Source organism: Pipistrellus hanaki (genome assembly GCF_964339955.1).
Source record: "Pipistrellus hanaki genome assembly, chromosome: 3".
NCBI classification, from domain to species: Eukaryota; Metazoa; Chordata; class Mammalia; order Chiroptera; family Vespertilionidae; genus Pipistrellus; species Pipistrellus hanaki.
This window is the reverse complement of record NC_140505.1, coordinates 153,200,014-153,222,587: the sequence shown is the minus strand read 5'-3', so window position 1 is coordinate 153,222,587 and position 22,574 is coordinate 153,200,014. Positions and strand designations below refer to the sequence as shown.

The 22,574-nt window shown below is 34.6% G+C and overlaps 1 protein-coding gene across 8 annotated transcripts in view; it reads left to right on the top strand.

The window, feature by feature from the left end:
* The window catches only part of DNM1L (dynamin 1 like), a 46,630-nt gene that overhangs the window by 22,312 nt on the left and 1,744 nt on the right, over positions 1-22,574 (top strand). For 2 of the 8 annotated variants that reach the window (XM_084877867.1, XM_084877869.1), the window contains 16 exons: positions 449-520; positions 3,251-3,337; positions 4,814-4,976; positions 8,196-8,316; positions 9,750-9,881; positions 10,708-10,914; positions 14,279-14,399; positions 14,584-14,739; positions 14,977-15,066; positions 16,464-16,556; positions 18,933-18,989; positions 19,853-19,930; positions 20,185-20,217; positions 21,715-21,891; positions 22,058-22,167; positions 22,286-22,445. In XM_084877867.1, the coding sequence (XP_084733993.1) occupies positions 449-520; positions 3,251-3,337; positions 4,814-4,976; positions 8,196-8,316; positions 9,750-9,881; positions 10,708-10,914; positions 14,279-14,399; positions 14,584-14,739; positions 14,977-15,066; positions 16,464-16,556; positions 18,933-18,989; positions 19,853-19,930; positions 20,185-20,217; positions 21,715-21,891; positions 22,058-22,167; positions 22,286-22,445 (1,857 nt within the window). The remainder of the gene's footprint in view (positions 1-448; positions 521-3,250; positions 3,338-4,813; positions 4,977-8,195; positions 8,317-9,749; positions 9,882-10,707; positions 10,915-14,278; positions 14,400-14,583; positions 14,740-14,976; positions 15,067-16,463; positions 16,557-18,932; positions 18,990-19,852; positions 19,931-20,184; positions 20,218-21,714; positions 21,892-22,057; positions 22,168-22,285; positions 22,446-22,574) is intronic. The other 6 variants (XM_084877868.1, XM_084877870.1, XM_084877871.1 and 3 more) reach the window with 3 other exon arrangements.

Sequence of the window (22,574 nt, the reverse complement as noted above, 5' to 3'; positions counted from 1 at the left end):
GAACCCTGTTCTCACTAATTTAGAGATTCCTTTAAAATGTTTAAAAAATTATAGTTGATGTACAAAATTTTATTAGTTTCAGTCATGCAGTATAGTGATTAGACATTTGTATACCTTATCAAGGGCTCACCACAATCAGTCTAGTACTCATCTGGCACATACATAACTATTACAATATTATTGCCTATATTCTTTATGCTGTACTTATATCCCCGCGACTATTTTTATATGGAGATTCTTAACTGTTGTGGAAACAGGGAGCCTTGAAAATCTCAACTATGACTCCTTGACTCAGAAAAATATGCATATATATTTATGTATATATATTAGAATTTGTTTACTAATTCTCTAAAAGATCTGTAAACACCTTGAAATTTATCAAACCCCCCACTTACGAACTTTTAATCTTATTTTGAAAGTCATGCTTTTTTGTTTTAATAATTTTTAGCTTTACACGGATTTTGATGAAATTCGACAAGAAATTGAAAATGAAACAGAGAGAATTTCAGGAAATAATAAGGTAGGTATCTAATTTTAGAGCTGGAAAGTATAAACATTAGTAAATCTATCATTCAGTAATTTTAGAGCTGGAAAGTATAAACATTAGTAAATCTATCATTAGTAAATCTATCATTCACAGTATAATGTGTCATGAGCATTATAAATTCATAATCCTGGTCTTTGATACTAATGGAGTATTTTCATAAATATATTAAAACTACTTAAAATTCCTTTTATTTCTTAGTGCTTTTATATAATCAGATATTTCATTTTGATGTTTATTCTTGATTTTGTGATGTACATATCACTTTCTTATTCTTGAGTAAGACTACATTTGCTTAATGCAAAGAGATAAATATTTTTATTTCAGTGAATATGAAAAGTATAGTTGACCCTTGAACAATGGTGGGATTAGTGGAAAATTTCGGTGCACTGCATATTCTGATTTCCAACCATGGAGTTGATTGACTCCTGAAAAACGTGGGTTTTTAACTGTATAGATCAGTTAAAAAGAAATCCACATGTAAGTAGAACCAGTTCAAACCCGTGTTGTTCCAGAGTTAATTGTAATGTTAGCAACTGAATATTTTCTAATTTTCTAAGATTGAAGAGTTTAAATTAGGTGTCTAAGATATCATTAATTTTGACACTAGACACTATCATACTGCTTCCTTAAATGCTTCTGTTTCTCTCCTTTTTTCCTATTACCTTTCTCTCTTTTCCCTTTTTATTTTTACCTCCATTCTTATAAATACCCAGAGGCACATTTAATCATATAAGTGGGCTCTAGCCTAGTACCAATATTCAACAAATATTTATTGAGCCCTTTTTCTTGCCAGATACTGTGCTGGAGAGGCTATTTCCTGACAGGAAAGCATTTTTGGAGCCACGTTAATTTTTCATGCTTATGTAGGCTATTTGTCTGTGTTTTAGTGATTGACTCAGCTTTGTTCCTTATTGAACTCTAGGCTGGTAATCTTTGAGTTACTGCTAGTGCTGCGATGTGTTTCTGAATTTCTAATAATTGTATAGAAGGCAAAAGAAGTAACGGGATACTAGTTTAGCTTATCCTCACACCTTTACATCGGGGATAATTTTGACTTTTGGGTTATTATTGAGAACACCAGTCTGAATTATCTTTCCTGAGATTCCCATGGATTTACTGAACTCGGGAATTGGCGGTAATTTTACATAGTACTAGGATTTAGAGTGGATGTGATTGGTGATTAAAAAGGGAAAGTTTTTAGTTGTACTAAACTGTATGTCCTGAGGGATCTAGTCCATATACATAAAAGATGTATAATTTATGGTGAGGACATGATAGACTTACCTTGCAGGTTTTCTTATCCAGTGTCCAAAAGATGAGAAGTCCCCTATTTTCAAATCTATGGAAAATCATTCCTAAATCATATTTATAGTAAAGTAAACGATACTTTGATTTAAATAAGTAGTTTTATATGTGAAAATATCTAAATGGCCTATATGTCCAAAATAATGCCTTGAAGGATTTAAAGTATCTATGAGATTGGAGTTGTAAAAGCTTTTAGAAAAAGCTTTTGTGTTGGACCTGGTAACACACATAGAAGTATGCAAACAAGCTGGGTATACCCAATATCAACATGTAATGACTTTGGAGTATTTAAAAACAGAAAATTAGCTCAGCCAGTGTGGCTCAGTGGTTGAGTGTCAACCCATGAACCAAGAGGTCACCAGTCAGTTCCTGGTCAGGGCACATGCCCAGCCATGTTTTGGTCTCAATATCCAGTAGGGGGATATGTAGGAGGCAGCTCATTGATGATGTTTCTCATCAACATTTCTATTTATCCCTCTTCCTTCCTTTTTCTTAAATACCAGTAATATCATATTTAAAAAAATAAAAATAGCAAAGTAGTTCAGAGTAATCTAATATAGTAAATGTAATTATTATACAGAGAATTCAGAGTAAATGTAATTATACAGAGAATTCAGAGTAAAGGATGTTCTAGAAATGCTCTCTGGGAAATTGGAATTTTCAGTGGGAAGGAAGATATAAGGTGGATAAATAGATGAGAGCATATTTTAAAGGATAAAGAAGGACGTGTAAAAAGACAGGTTATAAATGTTTTATAAGTGTCGTTTTACATATAGCTAACTCAACACTAAAACTTGTAAAGGGCCAGTGGTGAAGAGTCTATATAATAATTATACTAAAGGGAAAGAGAAAATATGACTGTCTCACACTATCCAGATTTTTAGTATTTGAATTTGGGTATCTGGAGATCCAGAAAATTTTTTTGAGGATTTTCTTCCAATATATACTTTCGTCACTTGATATTTAAAAATTAGGAACCAAATTGATTTGGATAACTTGTTACCTAACAACTCACTTCCGGAGCTCAAGAACCTCATAAATTTGGATAGCGATATGTTATTCTTTTGTTCAGCACCAGGTCTATTAAACATTTAAGAAATGGTATCTGTCTAGAATCAAGAGAAAAGAATGTAAGTATAATGGAAATAAATTGTGGGCATTATTGGTATAGGATTTGAGATAGGATTATAATATACTTTATGCCTGGCTGGCTCCCTTATTACTTTCCAATGTATTTCATCAGGTTTTGATTATTGAAATGTTTTAGGGATCATGGTTTAATTCATATTTAAAAGCATCTAATGTCTTATCTACATGAAATGAGGTTTACTTGAATATATATATTTCATTGAAATTTCAATGTAATTTTAATACGAGATTTTAAAATTTATTTTTTAGGGAGTAAGCCCTGAACCAATTCATCTTAAGATTTTTTCACCCAACGTTGTCAATCTGACGCTTGTGGATTTGCCAGGAATGACAAAGGTAAAGAATAGTTGTTACTCATTGTGGACTGGGTCATGTTTGTTTTCACTTGAACAAATGTGTTTTTCTTTAACTCCAACACTCTTGACTTGGCTTCCAGGATACCACAGCCTACAGCCTTACTTCACAGGTCACTCCTTAAAGTCTCTTTTGCTGGTGTGTAACTAGTGAGTGTCCCAGAGCTCAGTTTTTGGACCTCTTGTCAAGGGAGTACACTTAGCCTCTTGATGATTTCATCCAATATTATAGCTTTAAATACATTAATACCTGTAAGCTGACAGTAATCAAGTATATCCAGACTTGTATATCCATCTCCAGAATTACATATTTAACTCTCTACTTAACATATACACTTTATAATCTAATAGGTTTTTAAATCCTGTTTAATACCAAATTCCTGACCCATTCCTCAATCTGACTTGATCCCTCTGTAATCTTCCTCATTTCAATGAATGGCAACTCTTTTTTTAACAGTTGCTTAGCCAAAATGTTTGTAGTAATCCTTAACACTCATCCCACACTGTACTTCCTATCAGCAAATCATCTTGGCTCTACTTTTAAAATATGTCCAGAACTCTGAGTTACCATGTGTTACACATTCATAGCTACCATCCTGATCTAGTCCCTATCATCTCAGATTACTGAGATAGCCTCCCAATAGGTCTTCCTCATAATCTATTCTTAACTAAGCAGCCAGAGTGATGCTATTAAAGTGAAGGTTATATTGTGTCATTCCTTGGCTCAAGATCTCTCTGGTGGCTTCCAATTTCACTCAGAGTAAAGCCTAAGTTCTTAGAGATCTAAAGTGTCTATTTGATCTGTTCCTGTTACTCTACTCCTGACTCCTGCTCCAAACTTCTACCCTTTATTGTTCACACTGCTGGAATGTTCTTCCCTAGATACCTATATGTGCCTCTCTTTATCTCCTTCAGTTTCTGCTCTTTCTCTCAAATGTCTATCTGATTACTGTCTTCCCTGATCACTCTTATTTAAAAACACAATACAATTTGGGTAAAAGTATAATCTTGATTAATCATTTTGTTCTGCTTTATTTCTTCCATAGCCCTATTACTACCTAAATGTTATATTTGTTTTTTATTATCTGCTTTTCACCACTAAAATATAAGCTCTTTGAAGGCAGGAATTTTCGTCTTTTATTTTATTCATGACTGATATAACCTGGTATGTTGAACAGTGTTTGAAATACAGTAGGCTGCCAAAAGTATTTGCTAATTGAAAGAATTTGTCTCTAGGTAATTAACACTGACCAATCTTTAACATAGTAAACTTGATATTTGCAAGTTTCATTTTGAGACTTTAACATATTACCAAATTCATACATACCACTGTAGTATATAATTTCTTTTTAACTATCTGTAAATTGAGTAATTCCTATAACCTCTGGATTAAATAAATGGGGGGGAAAGCTGAGTCAGTTTTTATTACTAGCTTCTTGCTCATCTCTGTTTGGTTCAGGTGCCTGTAGGTGATCAACCTAAAGATATTGAGCTTCAAATCAGAGAGCTCATTCTTCGATTCATCAGTAATCCAAATTCCATTATCCTCGCTGTCACTGCTGCTAATACAGATATGGCAACATCAGAGGCACTTAAAATTTCAAGAGAGGTAGATCCAGATGGTAAGGACAGATGTTAATATTTATTGAAATGCTCGGTTAACAGTGGTAAATCTATTTAATTTCAAGAAAGAACTTTTTATTTTTAAAAGGAATAGCTCTAGCTGCTAATACAGAATTTTTTTAAAAATGCTTTCCTATTTTGTTTATAGTTTCAGATAGAAATTCTGATGGAAAATATGTTTTGCTGGATAAATTGGCGTATAAGCTAGGCAAAAATACTTCACCATATGTCCATATTTATAAATAGTTACCTAATGACTTAAAAATAATAAGATGGCTTTGCAAAAAGAGTTTCTTGTTTTGTGTAAATAAAATGATGGTTTTTGAATAGCTGACTTATAAGAATAATTAACTCTCATGGTAGATAATTGTTGTAGATTATTATATTTTAGTAGATATTATGATATCTCCATTCTTCAGTGGTACAAAACATTTAGATGTGCTCAAGGAAAAGGGGATTCTTAAAAATAAAGGTAAAATTCTTTTATGAAGCATTCACATCCCCAAGGCTTAGTTTGTCTGGGGGTCAGTGTATGCACTTCACTAATGCTTTAGTGTGCATTGCTTAGTATATATAAAATGCCCCTTGCAAGAATATAGTTATTATCGGGTCTAGTAATAATTAATGTCGTTTTTCAACATTCGTTTAAAATCTTGTTTGGCGTTGACTTGTATTGACATAACCTTCAAACACGTGGTATCTACAGAACGTGTGAAGTGCAATTAACAAGTTTTGCTTGAAAAAGTTTGTGTTTGGTTTGGTTTTTGTTGCAAAACTAGGGCTAAGAAGATGGCGGATGAAGAGCATATTCGGCTCTGCATGCTTTACGAGTTCCAATTAGGAAGAAAAGCAAGTGAGGCTGCAAAAAACATCTGTAGTGCTCTTGGTCAAGATGCAGTTAGTGCCAGAAAATGCCAGCGTTGGTTTGAGAAATTTCGCGAGGGAAATTTTTCGTTAGATGACAAGAGTGGTCGAGGCCGTGTGTCCAATTTTGATCAAGAAGCTCTTCAAGCTCTTTTGGTGCAAAATCCTCAAATTACCCAACAAGAGCTTGCGACAACTTTAAATTGTTCACAAAAAACAATTTCCAATCAATTGCGTGCACTTGGCAAAGTCCAAAAGTTTGGAAAATGGGTTCCTCATAAGTTGACCGACAACAACCGTAATCAAAGAGTCACAATTTGCAGTTCACTCCTCTCTCGTCAAAACCGTTTGCCGTTTTTAGAGCAAATTGTTACCGGAGATGATAAATTGGGTGCTGTATGTTAATTTGAAAAGGCGGCCTCAATGGTTGGACAAAAATGAGGCTCCGCAGCCCACGCCAAAACCTGACTTGCATGCGAAAAAAGTGATGTTGTGTGCTTGGTGGAATTTTAAAGGAATTCTTCATTATGAACTTTTACCATCTAACCAAACCATTACAAGTGCAGTGTATAGTGCCCAATTGGAAAGGTTAGCCCAAGCTTTAAGAGAAAAAGAACCCGTGCTGATTAATCGGAAGGGCGTAATTCTTCACCACGATAACGCACGACCGCATACTGCAAGAATCACTGCTGAAAAACTGCGCCAGTTGGAATGGGAGGTTCTCCCTCAACCTGCATATTCTCCTGATATTGCCCCTTCCGATTACCATTTGTTTCGTTCTTTGCAAAACTTTCTTCTTGGAAGAAAATTTAATAATGAAGAATGCCTCAAAAATGCATTGACTGAATTTTTTGCATCAAAATCACAAGAATTTTACAACAGAGGGATTAAAATGCTTCCTGAGCGTTGGGCACAAGTAGTAGAAAACAACAGCAACTATATTGTTGATTAAATTTTGTTGTATTGTTTAAATAAATTCGATTTAAAAAAGTATTAGAAAACGACATTAATTATTACTAGACCTAATATTACTGCTAATAAATACTGTACATGGTTTGCTTCATAAAAGAGACTTTTTTACTTGAGTTTTTGGAGGATCAGTGGGCTCTGCTATGTTTCCTTTTTTCCTTCTCTGAAGAATTTCAAATAAAAATTGGATAAGAAATGTTAGTGCTAAGACTATCAATTAAAATTCCCATAAACAGGGTTATTAGATTTTTTTTCATTTCATGTTTTTAAGAAACTTATTTACTTATATGAGTAATTAATATTCAGTTCAGATTAAAAGATAAGACTATCCCAAGAGATTTAAGTTTTATTTATAGTAAACTGTTTATATGCATTAATTCTAATTTAAACAGAACTTGAGTCATAAATATAAAAAATGAAATCTGCAGTTCCACTTTTAGGTAATTACCCATGTTTAATGAAAACTCACATTCATATAAAAAACCTGTTTGCAAATATTTATAGGAACTTTGTAATTTTCTAAAACTGGAAACAACTCAGATGTTTCTCAAATGAAGAAAGAATAATCAAACCATAGTATAGTATATCTATATAGTACATTCATCAATAAAAGGTGATGAACAATTGATATGTCCAACACCGTGGATGACTCTCAGATGCATTACGCCAAGTGAAAAGAACCAGATTCAAAAGGTTATGTATATGATTCCATTTATATGACATTCTGGAAAAGGCAAAAACTAGGATGAAAAATGGATTTGATTGGGTAGTACAAGGAAAATTTGGGGGTGCTGAAACTGTTTATCTTTTGAGATGGCAGTGATGTAACTCTTTGCATTTGTCAAAACTCAGAGAATTGGCCCTAATTGGTTTGGCTAATTAGGATAGAGCATCAGCCTGTGGACCAAAGGATCCCGGGTTCGATTCCTGTCAAGGGCACCAACCTTGGTTGGGTTGCAGGCTCCTCCCTGGCCTGGGTCCTGTTCAGGGAGTGTGCAGGAGGCAACCAATTGTTGCCTCTCACATAGATCTTTCCATCTCTTTCACTCTTTCTAAAAATCAAGGGAAAATATCCTCAGGTGAAGATTAAAAACAAAACAAACTCATAGAACTGTACACCAGCAATGTGTGAATTTTAAACGAATATTAAAATACTTATTAAAAAGTTAATCCTGAGACCGAAATATTTTTATGTGAAATTTAAAAAATTAGACATGATTAAAATTAGATTTAAAAGAATTTGTAAGCAAAGATTAGAAAAGCATCATCAAAATGATGACAAGAGGTAATGTTCAGTGGGATTATAGATGGTCATTTTCTTGATTAATTCTTAAAAGCTTTATTTAATGGGTCTTTTTCTTTTCTTTCTTTTTTGCATTTACCAGGTCGCAGAACTCTGGCAGTAATCACTAAACTTGATCTCATGGATGCGGGTACTGATGCCATGGATGTATTAATGGGAAGGGTTATACCAGTCAAACTTGGAATAATTGGAGTAGTTAACAGGTTAGCAATCAAGCATGGGATAAGAATTGCAGCATCCTCATCTCAGAGCAAATCTGAATTTTTAAAATCAGCCTGACATGTGACAGTGCCCCTATTTTTCAAAAAACTATAATCTTGTTTAACTGTAATCTTGTTTTTGCTAAAGAATTGCTTTAATATATTTTATTGATTTTTCCATAGAGAGGAAGGGAGAGGGATAGAGAGCTAGAAACATCGATGAGAGAGAAACATCGAACAGCTGCCTCCTGCACACCCCCTACCGGGGATGTGCCCACAACCAAGGTACATGCCCTTGACCGGAATCGAACCTGGGACCTTTCAGTCCCCAGACCGACACTCTATCCACTGAGACAAACCGGTTTCGGCTAAAGAATGCATTGCTTTAAAGGGAGAAAAGAAATTCATGAAAGCCTTCTGCAGACAAAAGGTTTCAAACTAAGTAGTGCCACAAAATGGAAGGAAATTTAATAGCTAGGCTTGAAATACTCCAGCCTGTTATGTATGAAGAGAGGCATTGGATAAGAGGCAAAAAAGTATTATATAATGTGTACCTGATCCAGAAGGAATTTTTAAGGTGGTAGCATTTTAATATATTGGTTTGACCCCTAGCAGTAGTGATTCTATGTAATTGCCATGATGTGACAAATTTTATTAAATGTATCCTAATCACAAATTGCTGGTATTAAAAACTGTGGAAAGGGTGTCTAATTATATTTTAGATACTCAACTGTGATTAATTTGCAAATGCTATCGCTTTGAACCTTTCCTTACAACATCCTGTGGTAGGAGTTGATGTCTATTTTATAATCAGAGAACTCAATACCAAAGCCACATGGCAGTGAAAGCAGAGCCAGATTCAAGTGAAGATCCCTCTTAGCTCAAAGCACTGAAATTATATTGTCCACAGAGTAGATATAACATGGGTTTAAATGACACCTAACATTTTTGGGTCTCAGACCTTTTAAAATTAAAATATTTTCAGTTAAGTGATAACTAAGATCCTTTACAGTCTGCTTCTGTTCATATGTACCACCTCACCCCTACTCCAACTTTCTTTTTTAATTCTCAACAATTTCTCTTTTCAGGGTTTCACACTGTGCAGGTGGTATCACACTGTTGTATTTGTAGGTGACTGCTGTTCAAGTTAATTATTTTTTCATAGAAATTAGTTGCCTAATGAGTAAAATATACAGTTGATTAAGACACACATTTTTTCACCTGTTTTTCCCTTTAACTTGGTAAGTTGGTTAATCTTCCTGAGCTTCAGTTCCTTTGTGGATAATACCACACAGAATTATTGTGAGAATTAAACAATCCATGTCAGGCATTATGAACAATGCCTGGTGCTGCTATATCATAATCTTTACCTTCCAAGGTACATAGAAGACCACAGTTGACTTCATCTAAATAGTTTTATTATTTTTCAACCTTAGGAGTCAACTAGATATTAACAATAAGAAGAGTGTGACCGATTCAATCCGTGATGAATATGCTTTCCTTCAAAAGAAATATCCATCTCTGGCGAACAGAAATGGAACAAAATATCTTGCGAGGACTTTAAACAGGTAATGTTTTTTACCTCTTGGAAAATGAGATGTTTTTCATTTGCCTCTAGGTGTCTGAGACCTTTCATTTTCAGTTTCCTATATTTTCATAATGTTCTTGCATGTACAACTTAACTTTCTGTTTCTTGTACAATAGGTTCTTGTAATGTAGATGTCTTTTTATTGGGGTGGTTGGCATTAAATCATATAGTCTAGGAATGCTAATGTGACTTTTGAAGTGTCTGAATTATGAAATTCTTGACAATTTACTTTTGGTGATAGAACTAGATAGCTGATGACTTCAATTCCACTTTTGACTTCAAGAATTGAATTAAAATGTATAATTTTCATATAACCTATTCTTTAGCATATCTTTTAGTCCTATTCAGTAAAAATAACTTAAGCTATATACCTTAAATTCTGAATGCCCTCAGAGGGTAGAGGGATTGGAACACCTTTCTAAATAGTAGTCTAAGATTGCATCATTTCCTGACAAGACAAATTGATAGGTTTCCCCATTATTTGCATTTAAAAATATTTTTTAATTCTTAAAATCCTCACTTGAAGGGGATATGTTTATTGATTTTGAGAGAGAGCAACATTGATGTAAGAGAGAAATATCAATGGTTGCCTCCCTTATGTGCCCCAGTCTGGGATTAAACCCGCAACCTGACTACGTGTCCTGACTGGGAATCAAACCTGTTACCATTTGGTGTACAGGATGATGCTTCAGACAACTGAGCCATACCAGACAGGTCTCCATTATTTGCATTTATAAAATTTGACCTGCATGGGTCTTCAAAATACAGTTTTGCTTTAACATCCTTCCTTTTTAACCATTCATTAGGTTACTAATGCATCACATCAGAGATTGCTTACCAGAGTTGAAGACAAGAATAAATGTTTTAGCTGCTCAGTATCAGTCTCTTCTAAATAGCTATGGTGAACCTGTAGATGATAAAAGTGCTACTTTACTCCAGCTTATTACCAAATTTGCCACGGAATATTGTAATACTATTGAAGGAACTGCAAAATATATCGAAACTTCAGAGCTGTAAGTAAGAAATTTCTCTATCAATTTGGCTGTTGGATTGATAGGCTGCTTTATCTTCTGTTACAGTAACAAGGTACTATGAGATTATTTGACTATGATTTATTACCTGTAAAATAGGAATATCAATTTGTAGAAATGATAGGATTCTTTCTGATGTGTGTGTTAAAATTCTTTATAAATTATGTACATAAAGCAGTAAAAATTTGTTTTTTATAAGACACACTTAAGAATATTTAATAATTTACCTTTTAAAATACTTGTTTCTTTTTTTAAAGAATCAGGATTTATTATTTATTTATTTATTTAAAAATATATTTTATTGATTTTTTACAGAGAGGAAGGGAGAGAGATAGAGAGCTAGAAACGTCGATGAGAGAGAAACATCGACAAGCTGCCTCTTGCACACCCCCTACCGGAGATGTGCCCGCAACCAACGTACATGCTCTTGGCCGGAATCGAACCTGGGACCTTTCAGTCCGCAGACCGACGCTCTACCGCTGAGCCAAACCGGTTTCGGCTAAAATACTTGTTTCTTTGATATGCATAACTGCATAACTGTTCATGAAAAAATAAGAAAATGTAGATATGAAAAAAGCATAAAGTCAAAATTACTCTTAATCCCACCATCCACAATCTCTGCTGATTTTGGCATTAACCTAGACATTTCTCTATGCATCTGTAAAACATAAACATGATTGTATTATATAAATATCTTTAAAAATAAGATGCTATATATGCTATTTTGGAGTTTCTTTAAATCAACATGTCATTATTATACATTTGTATGATCTATTTTAGGATTTATACAGTTTGTTATTTTTAAAATACCTATCATTTGTTGAACCATACCATTGATAGTTTTCAGTTACATACAAATATAAACAATGTTGTGACTGACTGTCTTTGGGGCAAGTATCCAAGTGTAACCTTAGGATAAATTCCTAGAAGTAGATCAAAGGGTATGACATCCTCAGAGTCTCTTATTATTGCTATACTATTAATCGATTTATTGTTTTACTATTAGCAGTATATTAGAATCTCCATTTCTATAAACTCTTTAAAAAAAACTAGTTTTGAAATAATTATAGCCTTCGGGGAAGTTGTAAGTGAATATATAGGGAGGTCCTATTCATTCTTCACCCTATCTCCCCCAGTGTTGCCATCTTGCATAACTGTAGCACATAACAAAATGAAAATGGGCTTTGGTACAAACCATAGATCATATTGAAATTCACCAATTATACATCTGTTCGTGTGTGTGTGCGTGCGCGTTTGTCTGCTTCTATGTGATTTTGTGTGATGCCACTGGCCTTTTATTGTGATTTAATTCAATAGAGTATTTAACAAACTAATTATTGAATAGTTAGTATATATATGCCATATGGAGGGAAATAAAGATTATTAAAATGAGCCTTTTAAAGAGTTTTGTGAGTAAGGCATGTCAAGATAATATGAGACTTGATTAGATGACAAATAGGAGTCTAACAATTATTTTTATTTATATACTTATTAAATAGAATACATACCCAAAAATACATATAATATACATGGAGTTTTATAAGTAGTTAATAAAGAAAATACCTTTGTAATCACCTAATCAAGTCTTTAGAACACTGGAGAGAGACCATTTACATTTCTTTCAGGGATTGAGAGAGCTCCCTCCTTAAGAATGCATTTGGGTGGTGCTCTGAATAGAATTTGGGAAGGCAGTAGGTAGAAGGGTGCTTTAGGCTTTGGAACAGTAAAGAAAAATCCAGGATATATTTGGAGAATGGCATGTACAGTGATGGGACATAACAGTAGGTAAGACTTGACAGGTACCTAAGAATAATGATGTGGAAAGAATTTTTAGTCAGAGGGCTGTTTTAGAAGGATATTTTTGGTCATTATGAAAATTATGTGGAGAGGGAAAGATTGGAAGCAGAAAGACCAATTACTGATAATTTTAACCATTTTCAGTGCCATTAGTTACATTCAAAATAATATGCAGCCATCAAAAAGTATTTCCAAAATGTTTCACCTCCCCAACAGAAACACTGTTATCCATTTAAGTAATATATCCTTGCTCCTCTCTCCCCCAGCTCCTGATAACCTCTAACTTACTTTGCCTCTTTAAATCTGCCTATTCTTGATCTTTCATATCAGGGGAATCATATAACGTTTGTCCTTCTGTGTCTGGCTTATTTTATTTAGCATGTCAGGCTTTTGTGTGGACGACTGTAAGGAAATAGTGAACAGCGATGGTGAAAATAGAAAGTGGTGATTTGGGGAGACATAAAGACATCTGCAGAATTTAACTGGACTTGAAAAAAAACAAAAAAGAGAATAGCAGGGGTTCTAGTCATTAAATAAGAAACACAACATGCCAAAACCGGTTTGGCTCAGGGTTAGAGCGTCGGTCTGCAGACTGAAAGCTCATAGGTTCGATTCCAGTCAAGGGCATGTACATCGGTTGCGGGCACATCCCCAGTAGGGGGTGTGCAGGAGGCAGCTGTTCGATGTTTCTCTCTCATCGATGTTTCTAGCTCTCTATCCCTCTCCCTTCCTCTCTGTAAAAAAATCAATAAAGAAAATATATAAAAACAAAAACAAAAAAAAACACAACATGCCTAGTACATAGGCCCAGGATTTAATTTGTTTAAAGCAGGTGTAGGTAAACTATAGCAGAGGTCGCCAACTGGTGGTCTGTGAGGTCCGAAAGGTTGGCGACCGCTGAACTATAGCCCAGTGGTTCAAAATGATTTCTGAGTTTTTAAATGGTTGGAAACAAATTTTAAACAAGGGAAATTGAAATTTTAGTGTGCCTAAGTTTTATTGGAACACAGCTGCTTATGTTTACATATTTTCTATAGCTGCTTTTGTGCTCAGTAGCAGAGTTGAGTAGGTGTGACAATTATGGCCTGAAAAGCCAAAATATTTATTATCTGGTACTTTATAGAAAAAGTTTGCCGAACTCTACTCTGGAGTGTGAATAAACAGAATTAAGTAATATACTGTTTCTTATCCTTAAAGAGTGCTCATAATCTAGTTGAAGAAAACTAGGGCAGAGAAAAGATGTCTAATAGTTATCAGAACTCGTGTTTCCTGACAGAACAGCGTGTGTGTGTGTGTGTGTGTGTGTGTGTGTGTGTGTGTGAGAATGCCTTTCATGAAATGACTACTTTACCATAAAAAATCCATAGAGACTGGTTCACAATGGAATTGAGGACACATGGAAATAACAATGGTCTAAATGTAATTGTTTCTCTGAGATTTTCTCAAAAGATGAGTCAAGCTTAAAGTTTATAGAAAGACTTCTAACTTGCAGCTTCTTTCCCTTTTAGTAATACTAGAAACCATAGAGTTCATTGTCATTGCCTTTCAGATGCGGTGGTGCTAGAATCTGTTACATTTTCCATGAGACTTTTGGGAGAACTTTAGAATCTGTTGACCCACTAGGTGGCCTTAACACTATTGACATATTGACTGCTATTAGAAATGCTACTGTGAGTATGTTTAACTCAGAATTTTTTGAAATAAGGTTAAACTTTTTTTTTAACCATATTGTACAGCTTATTATGCTCTTTTAGATGTAATTACATGAAAAATAACAAAATGTGATTCATTTTAACCTTTGGGAAGAACTAAAATGATATGTAGCGATAAGAGCTTGAAGTTTAATTTTTTTAGGGTCCTCGTCCAGCTTTGTTTGTGCCTGAAGTTTCATTTGAGTTACTGGTCAAGCGGCAGATCAAACGCCTGGAAGAGCCGAGCCTCCGCTGTGTGGAGCTGGTTCATGAGGAAATGCAGAGGATCATTCAGCACTGCAGCAACTACAGCACCCAGGTGACGGGAAATGGAGCGGGCAGGGTCAGCAGTAAAAGACATGCGAGCGGTTTCAGGGTGGAAGGAAATGTATAAATAAGATGGGCTATAAGTTAAAATATGCAGTTCCCGTCTCTAAAAGTGGTTTGAAATCGTATATTTAAATGTAGCTTCCAAATCTAACTCACTATTTCAGTGGTTATTTTATTTCCCTTTAAACAAAAGAGATAGTTACATTTTTCCTTCTACCATCCATAGGAGCTGTTGCGGTTTCCTAAACTTCATGATGCCATAGTTGAAGTAGTGACTTGTCTTCTTCGTAAACGGTTGCCAGTCACAAACGAAATGGTGAGCTATTATTTCACAAACCATCACTGTAGTTACTGTTAATAAAAATGTGTTTGTATATAGCATTATGATTAGAGATTAGGCGTAATGTTTCCCAGTGTATTGTGAAGGGGCAAATAAAGTGGATTTCAGTCTTATTTCAAAGGAAATTTCAATAATTCTGATACAAAGTGTATTTTTCTTCATATTTTAATCGTTAGTCTGCAGCCACAGGTTTTCATGACAAGTGAATTATTGAGGTTTCTGAATAGCTTTGTTGTTATGTTGAACACTGATCTAATAGAAAGTTAGTTTTATCTGAGCTTTTATAGCAAGCTCTTATTTTAACTGATTTGTCCACTAATACAGTGTGCTTGTTTGATGACCTAACACTTTATAAATTTCATGGTTGCTTGCTTCAGTTTTGTGTGTTGCTGCTTATCGTTTAAAATGAAAATTCTGAAATTCATAGAAAAACGAATGAAAAACAAACAACAACAATGTGAAATTGCCCTTGGACTGGGTTTGTTTTTTGTTTTCTTTTCTGATTACTAAAAGTGCATTAGGGTCCTCTTGGCTGAGGATGGCAAGCCCTGAAGGAGGTTCACTGAGGACAAAAGCATCCTTGGAGATAGAAAACGTTAGTGTTGCTAATTTTCTCCGAGCAAGCATGACCCCAGGTGATCTCAAACTACCCACTCATGTCACAGAATCATTGGAATTTCATTTGAATAGATCCCTTTCACCGGGTTCCTGACCTTTTAGTGCTGTTCTGATACCTGACATTTGTCAGGACCGTGCAGAATGAGTTACTTTAATCTCTCTGCAGTACTGAGGTTAAATTATCTTCAACCTTTCTTTTTGATTGTCCCACTAGAATTTTGAACCCCATGTAATTTATAATATTTAAATTAGGTGTTTCACAATTAAGATTAATTCATCATTACCTCAGGTCTTTAAATGTATTCTTCACCATGAAGTTCTTCTCTTTATATCTGGTTATGAAATGTTTTCTTAATGATGAACCTGACCTAAAGCTTTGACTTGGAATAGTGAACAATCTGAGGTTTTAATACCACACTTCATTAAGTTTTGGAACAGATTTGCATAAGGTAGATAACGTTTTCCCCTAACAAAATACTTCTCACTACATTTTCCCCTAACAAAATACTTCTCAAATCCCCCCCCCCCCTCCAGAAATGTAATCTCAGATGCTGAAATAGAAATAATTCAAAAGATAGAGCAAATTATTATTTGGCATAAGATTTACCAGTTTGGGTATAATTCTCAGATACTTATTTAGGCATCAGTTTCCTATAATTTTTTTTAGAATTATCTGTTTAATAAATTGTATATATGTAGTTTTTAAAAATAAGTTTGCATATTTTTGTATATAGCCTAATTTTATTTTTTTCTAGGTCCATAACTTAGTGGCAATTGAATTGGCTTATATCAACACAAAACATCCAGATTTTGCTGATGCTTGTGGGCTAATGAACAATAATATAGAGGTAAATACAATTCAAATGATCATTTTTGAGGGGGGAAAATCTTAACTCAGTTATATCAAATATATCGAGCATGGGGTAACTATAAAATATACCTGTACCATATTATTGTCTGTTATATGCTAAACAGTATACCAAGGGTATTATATCCTTAATTTAATTATCAAAGCCACCTGGAGGCATTATTCTCATTTTCTGCTTATGAAACTGTAACTCCGAGAATCTGAGTTTCATTGATTTAGTGTTGAAGAACTGCCTGGCTCCACTTCGTTAACTGTTGTTGCAGTTTATTCAGGTTGAAGTGCGTGAAACAAAGTGAATGTTTAAAATTGCTATCATTTGGCTCTGAAAGCTGTAAAAAAAACATTCCAAGATTTACTACATTTTAGTAGATTTGGAAAAGCAGAGCACTCTTTTCACTGGGATGGCTGCATTTCATGGATCTTTTTTTCCATTTGAGGTTAATGTAGCAATTACCTAAGACCTCAGATGGAGCCAAGGCTGGTGGATAACCTAACATCAAATGGGCAACAGATTGGATGCTATTTTTCTCTGCCACTTTTACCCAAGAACAGTAAATTTTTCTGCTATCCTAATACAGGAGGACCTCACAGTTCCCTTCTGAAACAAATGTCCTCTATGTATATGGATGAAAAGAATTTAATAAATGTGGAATTTGGGAAATGGGGGGTGAGCCTGGGTTATGACTTCAACCCTTTGGTTAACTAACAGATGAGGAGCCTGAGAGCCACAGATGTAACAGCGGTTGCTTTAGTGCCTACTTTGCTGGGCGCTGTTGGAGGAAACAAGCAACTCCTCTTTAACAGGTACAGGGAGCTGTTAGCCACTGAGCTGACGTGACTCCTGTTGTCAGAAAAACTCTAATGTGCACATGAGTTAGGCCTTTAAGTTAAACACTGGGAAAGAAAACTAGCTAATAGTTATGTTAAAATTAGCATGTAGACACTATGTTAGGCTAAGGATTTATTGTAGCATTGAAACTTCATGTAAAATTGTGTCTGGAAGTTTTTGTAATTCAGATAAGGTCATTTATTATATGATTTCATTCTGATCAGTATTTTTTTACAAGTGAGTGTATATCTGGTTTTAATGACTTTGCACCGAAGAATTAATATGACTATACTCTCCATGAGAGTAGATCGTTGGTGACCTGTGCAGTTATTAAAAAAGCAAGGAAGCCATGGCTGTTGGGCTATAGGCCAGCAAAGGTCTTAACTTCTTGGTAACAGACTAGGGTGAGAATTTCTGGTCATTGGATTTCCATGCCTTTTGCTTTGTGTCCCTCTTCAAAATGTCCATTTTAACGTGTTAACTTAATCACCCCACATGGGGGAAAAAAAAGGAAATGGTTAAATTTCAGTCAGAAAATTTTATTAGCCATAAAACATCATTGTGAAGCTTTAATAACTTTAAATTTTTTTGCAAGTTTGAGAGTATTCATGAAATGCTTTCTATTTAGCAACAATTTTAACTAATGCTTTCCTGTTATATTTGTTGCTGCCTGTGAGAGTCATTAATACCCACATCCTTATATATTTTCATAGTCTTGCACCTATCATGGTGCTTGACATATAGGTGTTTATTCAGTACCTATTGATTTGAATGTAACAGAGTTTATTTAGCTACTTGTTCTGGAATTACTTTGATATTAGCAAAGAGTGGGCAGTTAATCTGTTAAATCAGCCAGGTTACCAGGACAGTTTTCAACACTACATTTATATTTTGGAGAAGGGTGCAGTGGTCGGCAAACTGCGGCTCGCAAGCCACATGCAGCTAGCTCTGTGGCCCCTTGAGTGTGGCTCTTCCACAAAATACTATGGCCTGGGCGTGTCTATTTTGAAGAAGTGGCGTTAGAAGAAGTTTAAGTAAAAATTTGGCTCTCAAAAGAAAATTTCAATTGTTGTAATGTTGATATTTAGCTCTGTTGACTAGTGAATTTGCCGACCACTGGGTTAGGGTAAAGAAAATGAACCATTCTTAAAGTAAAACCTTCACCACAGATACTTCTAAAACATACGGTTTTGTGTGTGGGAGTTGTAGGCAAATAACACAAATGTTATATTTTATGAGATTCAATCCACGGCCCCTCATTTTAGAATCCCTGGTATAGAGGAGCTGCTGTTACTGATAATTGTATTGTGTCCCTCAGGTGTTGGGGTAGGAAAAAATAAATAAAAAATAAAAAAAATATTGGGTTAAATGATTTGTTTTAAAATGTAATTATGGCATGAGTTCCAACAGTGAGAGGATATACTGTAAGTTATTCCACACTTTTCAGTTAAGCTGACCATTTTTTAGTTGGCTTGTATCTCAGTACTCTGGTAATCACTTTTTGTTTTGTTTGTTTGTGTTTTATAGGAACAAAGGAGAAACAGGCTAGCAAGAGAATTGCCTTCAACTGTATCGCGAGATAAGGTAAAAACAATTTTTAAAGCTTAGTCCTACTCCTTGGAGTGATTTTTTTTCTCCCTTTAATATTCCATTGGCTTTTTCATTCTTTGAGTATATGTATACAAGTTTAAAAAGGCTTTGAACAATTTAAAGAGAATGGTATTTTTACAGAGAACTGGTTGATGGTTGCCTGAGGGGATGGTGTTGTGGAGTTGGGTGAAAAGGTGAGGGACTGAGAGGCACAGATCTGTAGTCACAAATAGTTATGGGAATGTAAAGTACAGCGTAGGTATTTAGCTAATAATATTGTAATAACTGTATGGTGCTGGGTGGGTACTGGAAATATTGGGGAACTCATACTTTACAATGCTGCACACCTGAAACTATTGTATTACAAGATAATACTGAGTGTAAACTGTGATTGAAAAATAAAATTTTAAGATTAAACATTTTAAATCATTAAGGTGGATTTTAAGTGTCTAGCTTTTTTTTTTTTTTTTAATTCACATAGACTTCATCAACTTTGTAAAATTAGTTGAAATGACTAATGACTTCATTGTAATAGGAAGGCTTTTTGGAGAGGGAGACAACAATATCACATAACAGGTTAATACCTGCAATAGCTGCATGTTTAAAAACTCGAATTCTTTACCAGAAAAAATGAAATTTTTAGATTTGGACTTTCCTTAGGTATGCATCTGAAAAAAAGCCTTTAACAAAGGTGACATTAGTACAAGAAATAAGGCAGAATAAACATTAATTTTATGTCCCATGATTACTTTTGTTTTTCATGTTTATTATTTTGATCAGACGGGATTCACATTTACAGAATGTTTCTGAATGCGTTTTGGCATCCTTGATTTTTCCCTGCATTTTTTTGCCTTTAGTCTTCTAAAGTTCCAAGTGCTTTGGCACCTGCCTCCCAGGAGCCCTCCCCTGCTGCTTCTGCTGAGGCTGATGGCAAGGTCTGTTCTGATTCTTAGTCTAAGCCTGCATGCCTAGTTGTTTGGTTCCACATATTCATCTGGAAACAGTACACTGAAAAACAGAATATTAATATGGGCTACATATAACAATGTATATTTATAAAATGCTTTTGCTTGCAATATAGAAAATGCATAGAGAAAGAAGTTAGAAGAAATTTTCTGCTTTGACTTTCAAGCCATTGATAATGAAATTTTGCTTGTTAAACTGCATGTTTTAACATATCTTTTAACAGTTAATTCAGGACAGCAGAAGAGAAACTAAAAATGTGAGTCTTGCTTCAGAATGGCAATGTTGATTCTCACTGAAACACTGTTTCAAAACCAGTGAAGAACCTGTCTGTACAGTGGCATCTAACTTGTCTGTGTTATGTCTTTCATGTTGCTTTTATCTAACTAACCCCTTTAAGATGGCATCAATTCTAGTTTTATATAATAATAATAGGCTTTCCCACTGTTTTCTGTTACCTTGAGAATAGTTTTGAATTTAATATTCTGGTTAGGAATTAAGATTCCAGAGATGGAAATTGTGTTTTTGGATATTTCTGAGATCTGTCCAGTACTAATGGGCAATCCTCTCATGCTTCCTTCTTATGCTTCTATTCAGTTTGCACTTGTCACCCTATATATGTAGCTTAAGATAAGCCTCAACAGCTTAAGCACATTAATACAAATGGGGACTTCGAGAGTTTTTGAGACTTGTTAATTCTTGATAACCTTTTTAAGGGGAAATTATTAAACTGTAAATTTCAGAACCATTCATCTGGTTATTCTGCCACTTGGCTCCTTTCTTTATTGTCCAGATTTAAGGTTCTGAACTTCAAATAAAACCCACTGTGCTCAGACCTTAAGAGAACAATCTAACATATAAGTCACTGCTTGTTATTTCACTCATGGCATCACCCTGAATTTGCTTACTTAAGATTTTGTTATACCATTCATGTATAGTTTAATAGACATTTTAAAATTAATGTGTAAATATACTGCCTATATTTAGATAAAGCTCATCTTAATAGGTAAATTTGGGTCAGAATAATACCCAAAACTGACTTTTTAAACAGTTGCCATAACACTCAATTTTCTATTGTTTATATAAGCCATTTAATTTCTACCTATAAATTTTGGTTGTCATTTTAGAGTCTTAGATCTTAAAGAGCATTTGATCTCTTAAATTTTGATGAATTACTATTTTTTTCATTTTCCTAGTCATTTCTCTTTGAGAAATAAAGGTGAAAAACAGTTGTGATTAATGATAGCACTAGATTTCTTTCAGCAGATCCTTTCTCAAGGACATAGAAATTAAGGGAACCTACTATGTGTGCCACATTTTAGGCAGCTTAAAGCCACTAAGAATCATGGGTATATTCTTGTTTCATTAAAAAAGTCTCTACTTTTAACTTATGATATTTTGACTATATTTAAAACTTTTGCAGAAATCATAGTTCAACAGTGTTTAGGTTACGTTGCAGAAATTAAGCTGAGTGGTAGTTCTGTTTTTCCTTGTGCTTTTAATAAGCAGTCTTGTTTTTAAGGGCATCTTATACTTTTTTTCTACAATCTAGTGTAAGAGGGTTTGGGGGAAAAAAAGGTCATACATGCCATCCCATCTTTCTGACCTGTTATACCTCCAGCTGGATACTGGATGTGTGTTCGCCTTGATTGCTGTCAAAGAAAATGAACTTTGTTTAGTTATGGTTAGAACTAATATGGTTGGTAGAGATTTTGGAGCATATGGTGTATGCGTTTTTAAATTTTTTTTATTTTAGGTTTTATCTGGAAGTGGTGGGGTTGGAGATGCTGTTCAAGAACCAACAACAGGCAACTGGAGAGGAATGCTGAAAACTTCAAAAGCTGAAGAGTTATTAGCTGAAGAAAAATCAAAACCGATACCAATTATGCCAGCTAGTCCCCAAAAAGGCCATGCGGTGAACCTGCTGGATGTGGTAAGCCATGAGAATTTGGTTGAGGACTAAAAAGATAATTACGAGGAAAACACTATAAAAGACAAAAAGAACTAAAAGCCTCAAAAACTCAATAGATTTTGAATGCCAAACATTGCCATTTCAAAATGACACAGAAGTAGTATTTTTCCCCCCTCATCCCATTTAGCCGGTTCCTGTTGCACGCAAACTTTCTGCCCGCGAGCAGCGAGATTGTGAAGTTATTGAACGACTCATCAAATCTTACTTCCTTATTGTCAGAAAGAATATTCAAGACAGGTTAGTAATACATGATGTGAATCAGATTGCTCGATGATTTTGATCTGTTTTGAAAATTCATGCATTTAAAAATTTTTTTTATTCTAAATCAAATGGGTCATCTTGTTTCGTTTTGCAGCGTGCCAAAGGCAGTAATGCATTTTTTGGTTAATCATGTGAAAGATACTCTTCAGAGTGAGCTAGTAGGGCAGCTGTATAAATCATCCTTATTGGATGACCTTCTGACCGAATCTGAGGACATGGCACAGCGTAGGAAAGAAGCAGCTGATATGCTAAAGGTATTCCTGTGGCTTTATTTAAACTTCTGTTTAAAATGCATTCTGATTCTTGAGTACTACAACTGTGGTCTTCATATGATGGTAATTGATTAGAGTCCAGACAGATACTGGTTAGTATAAATCAACCAC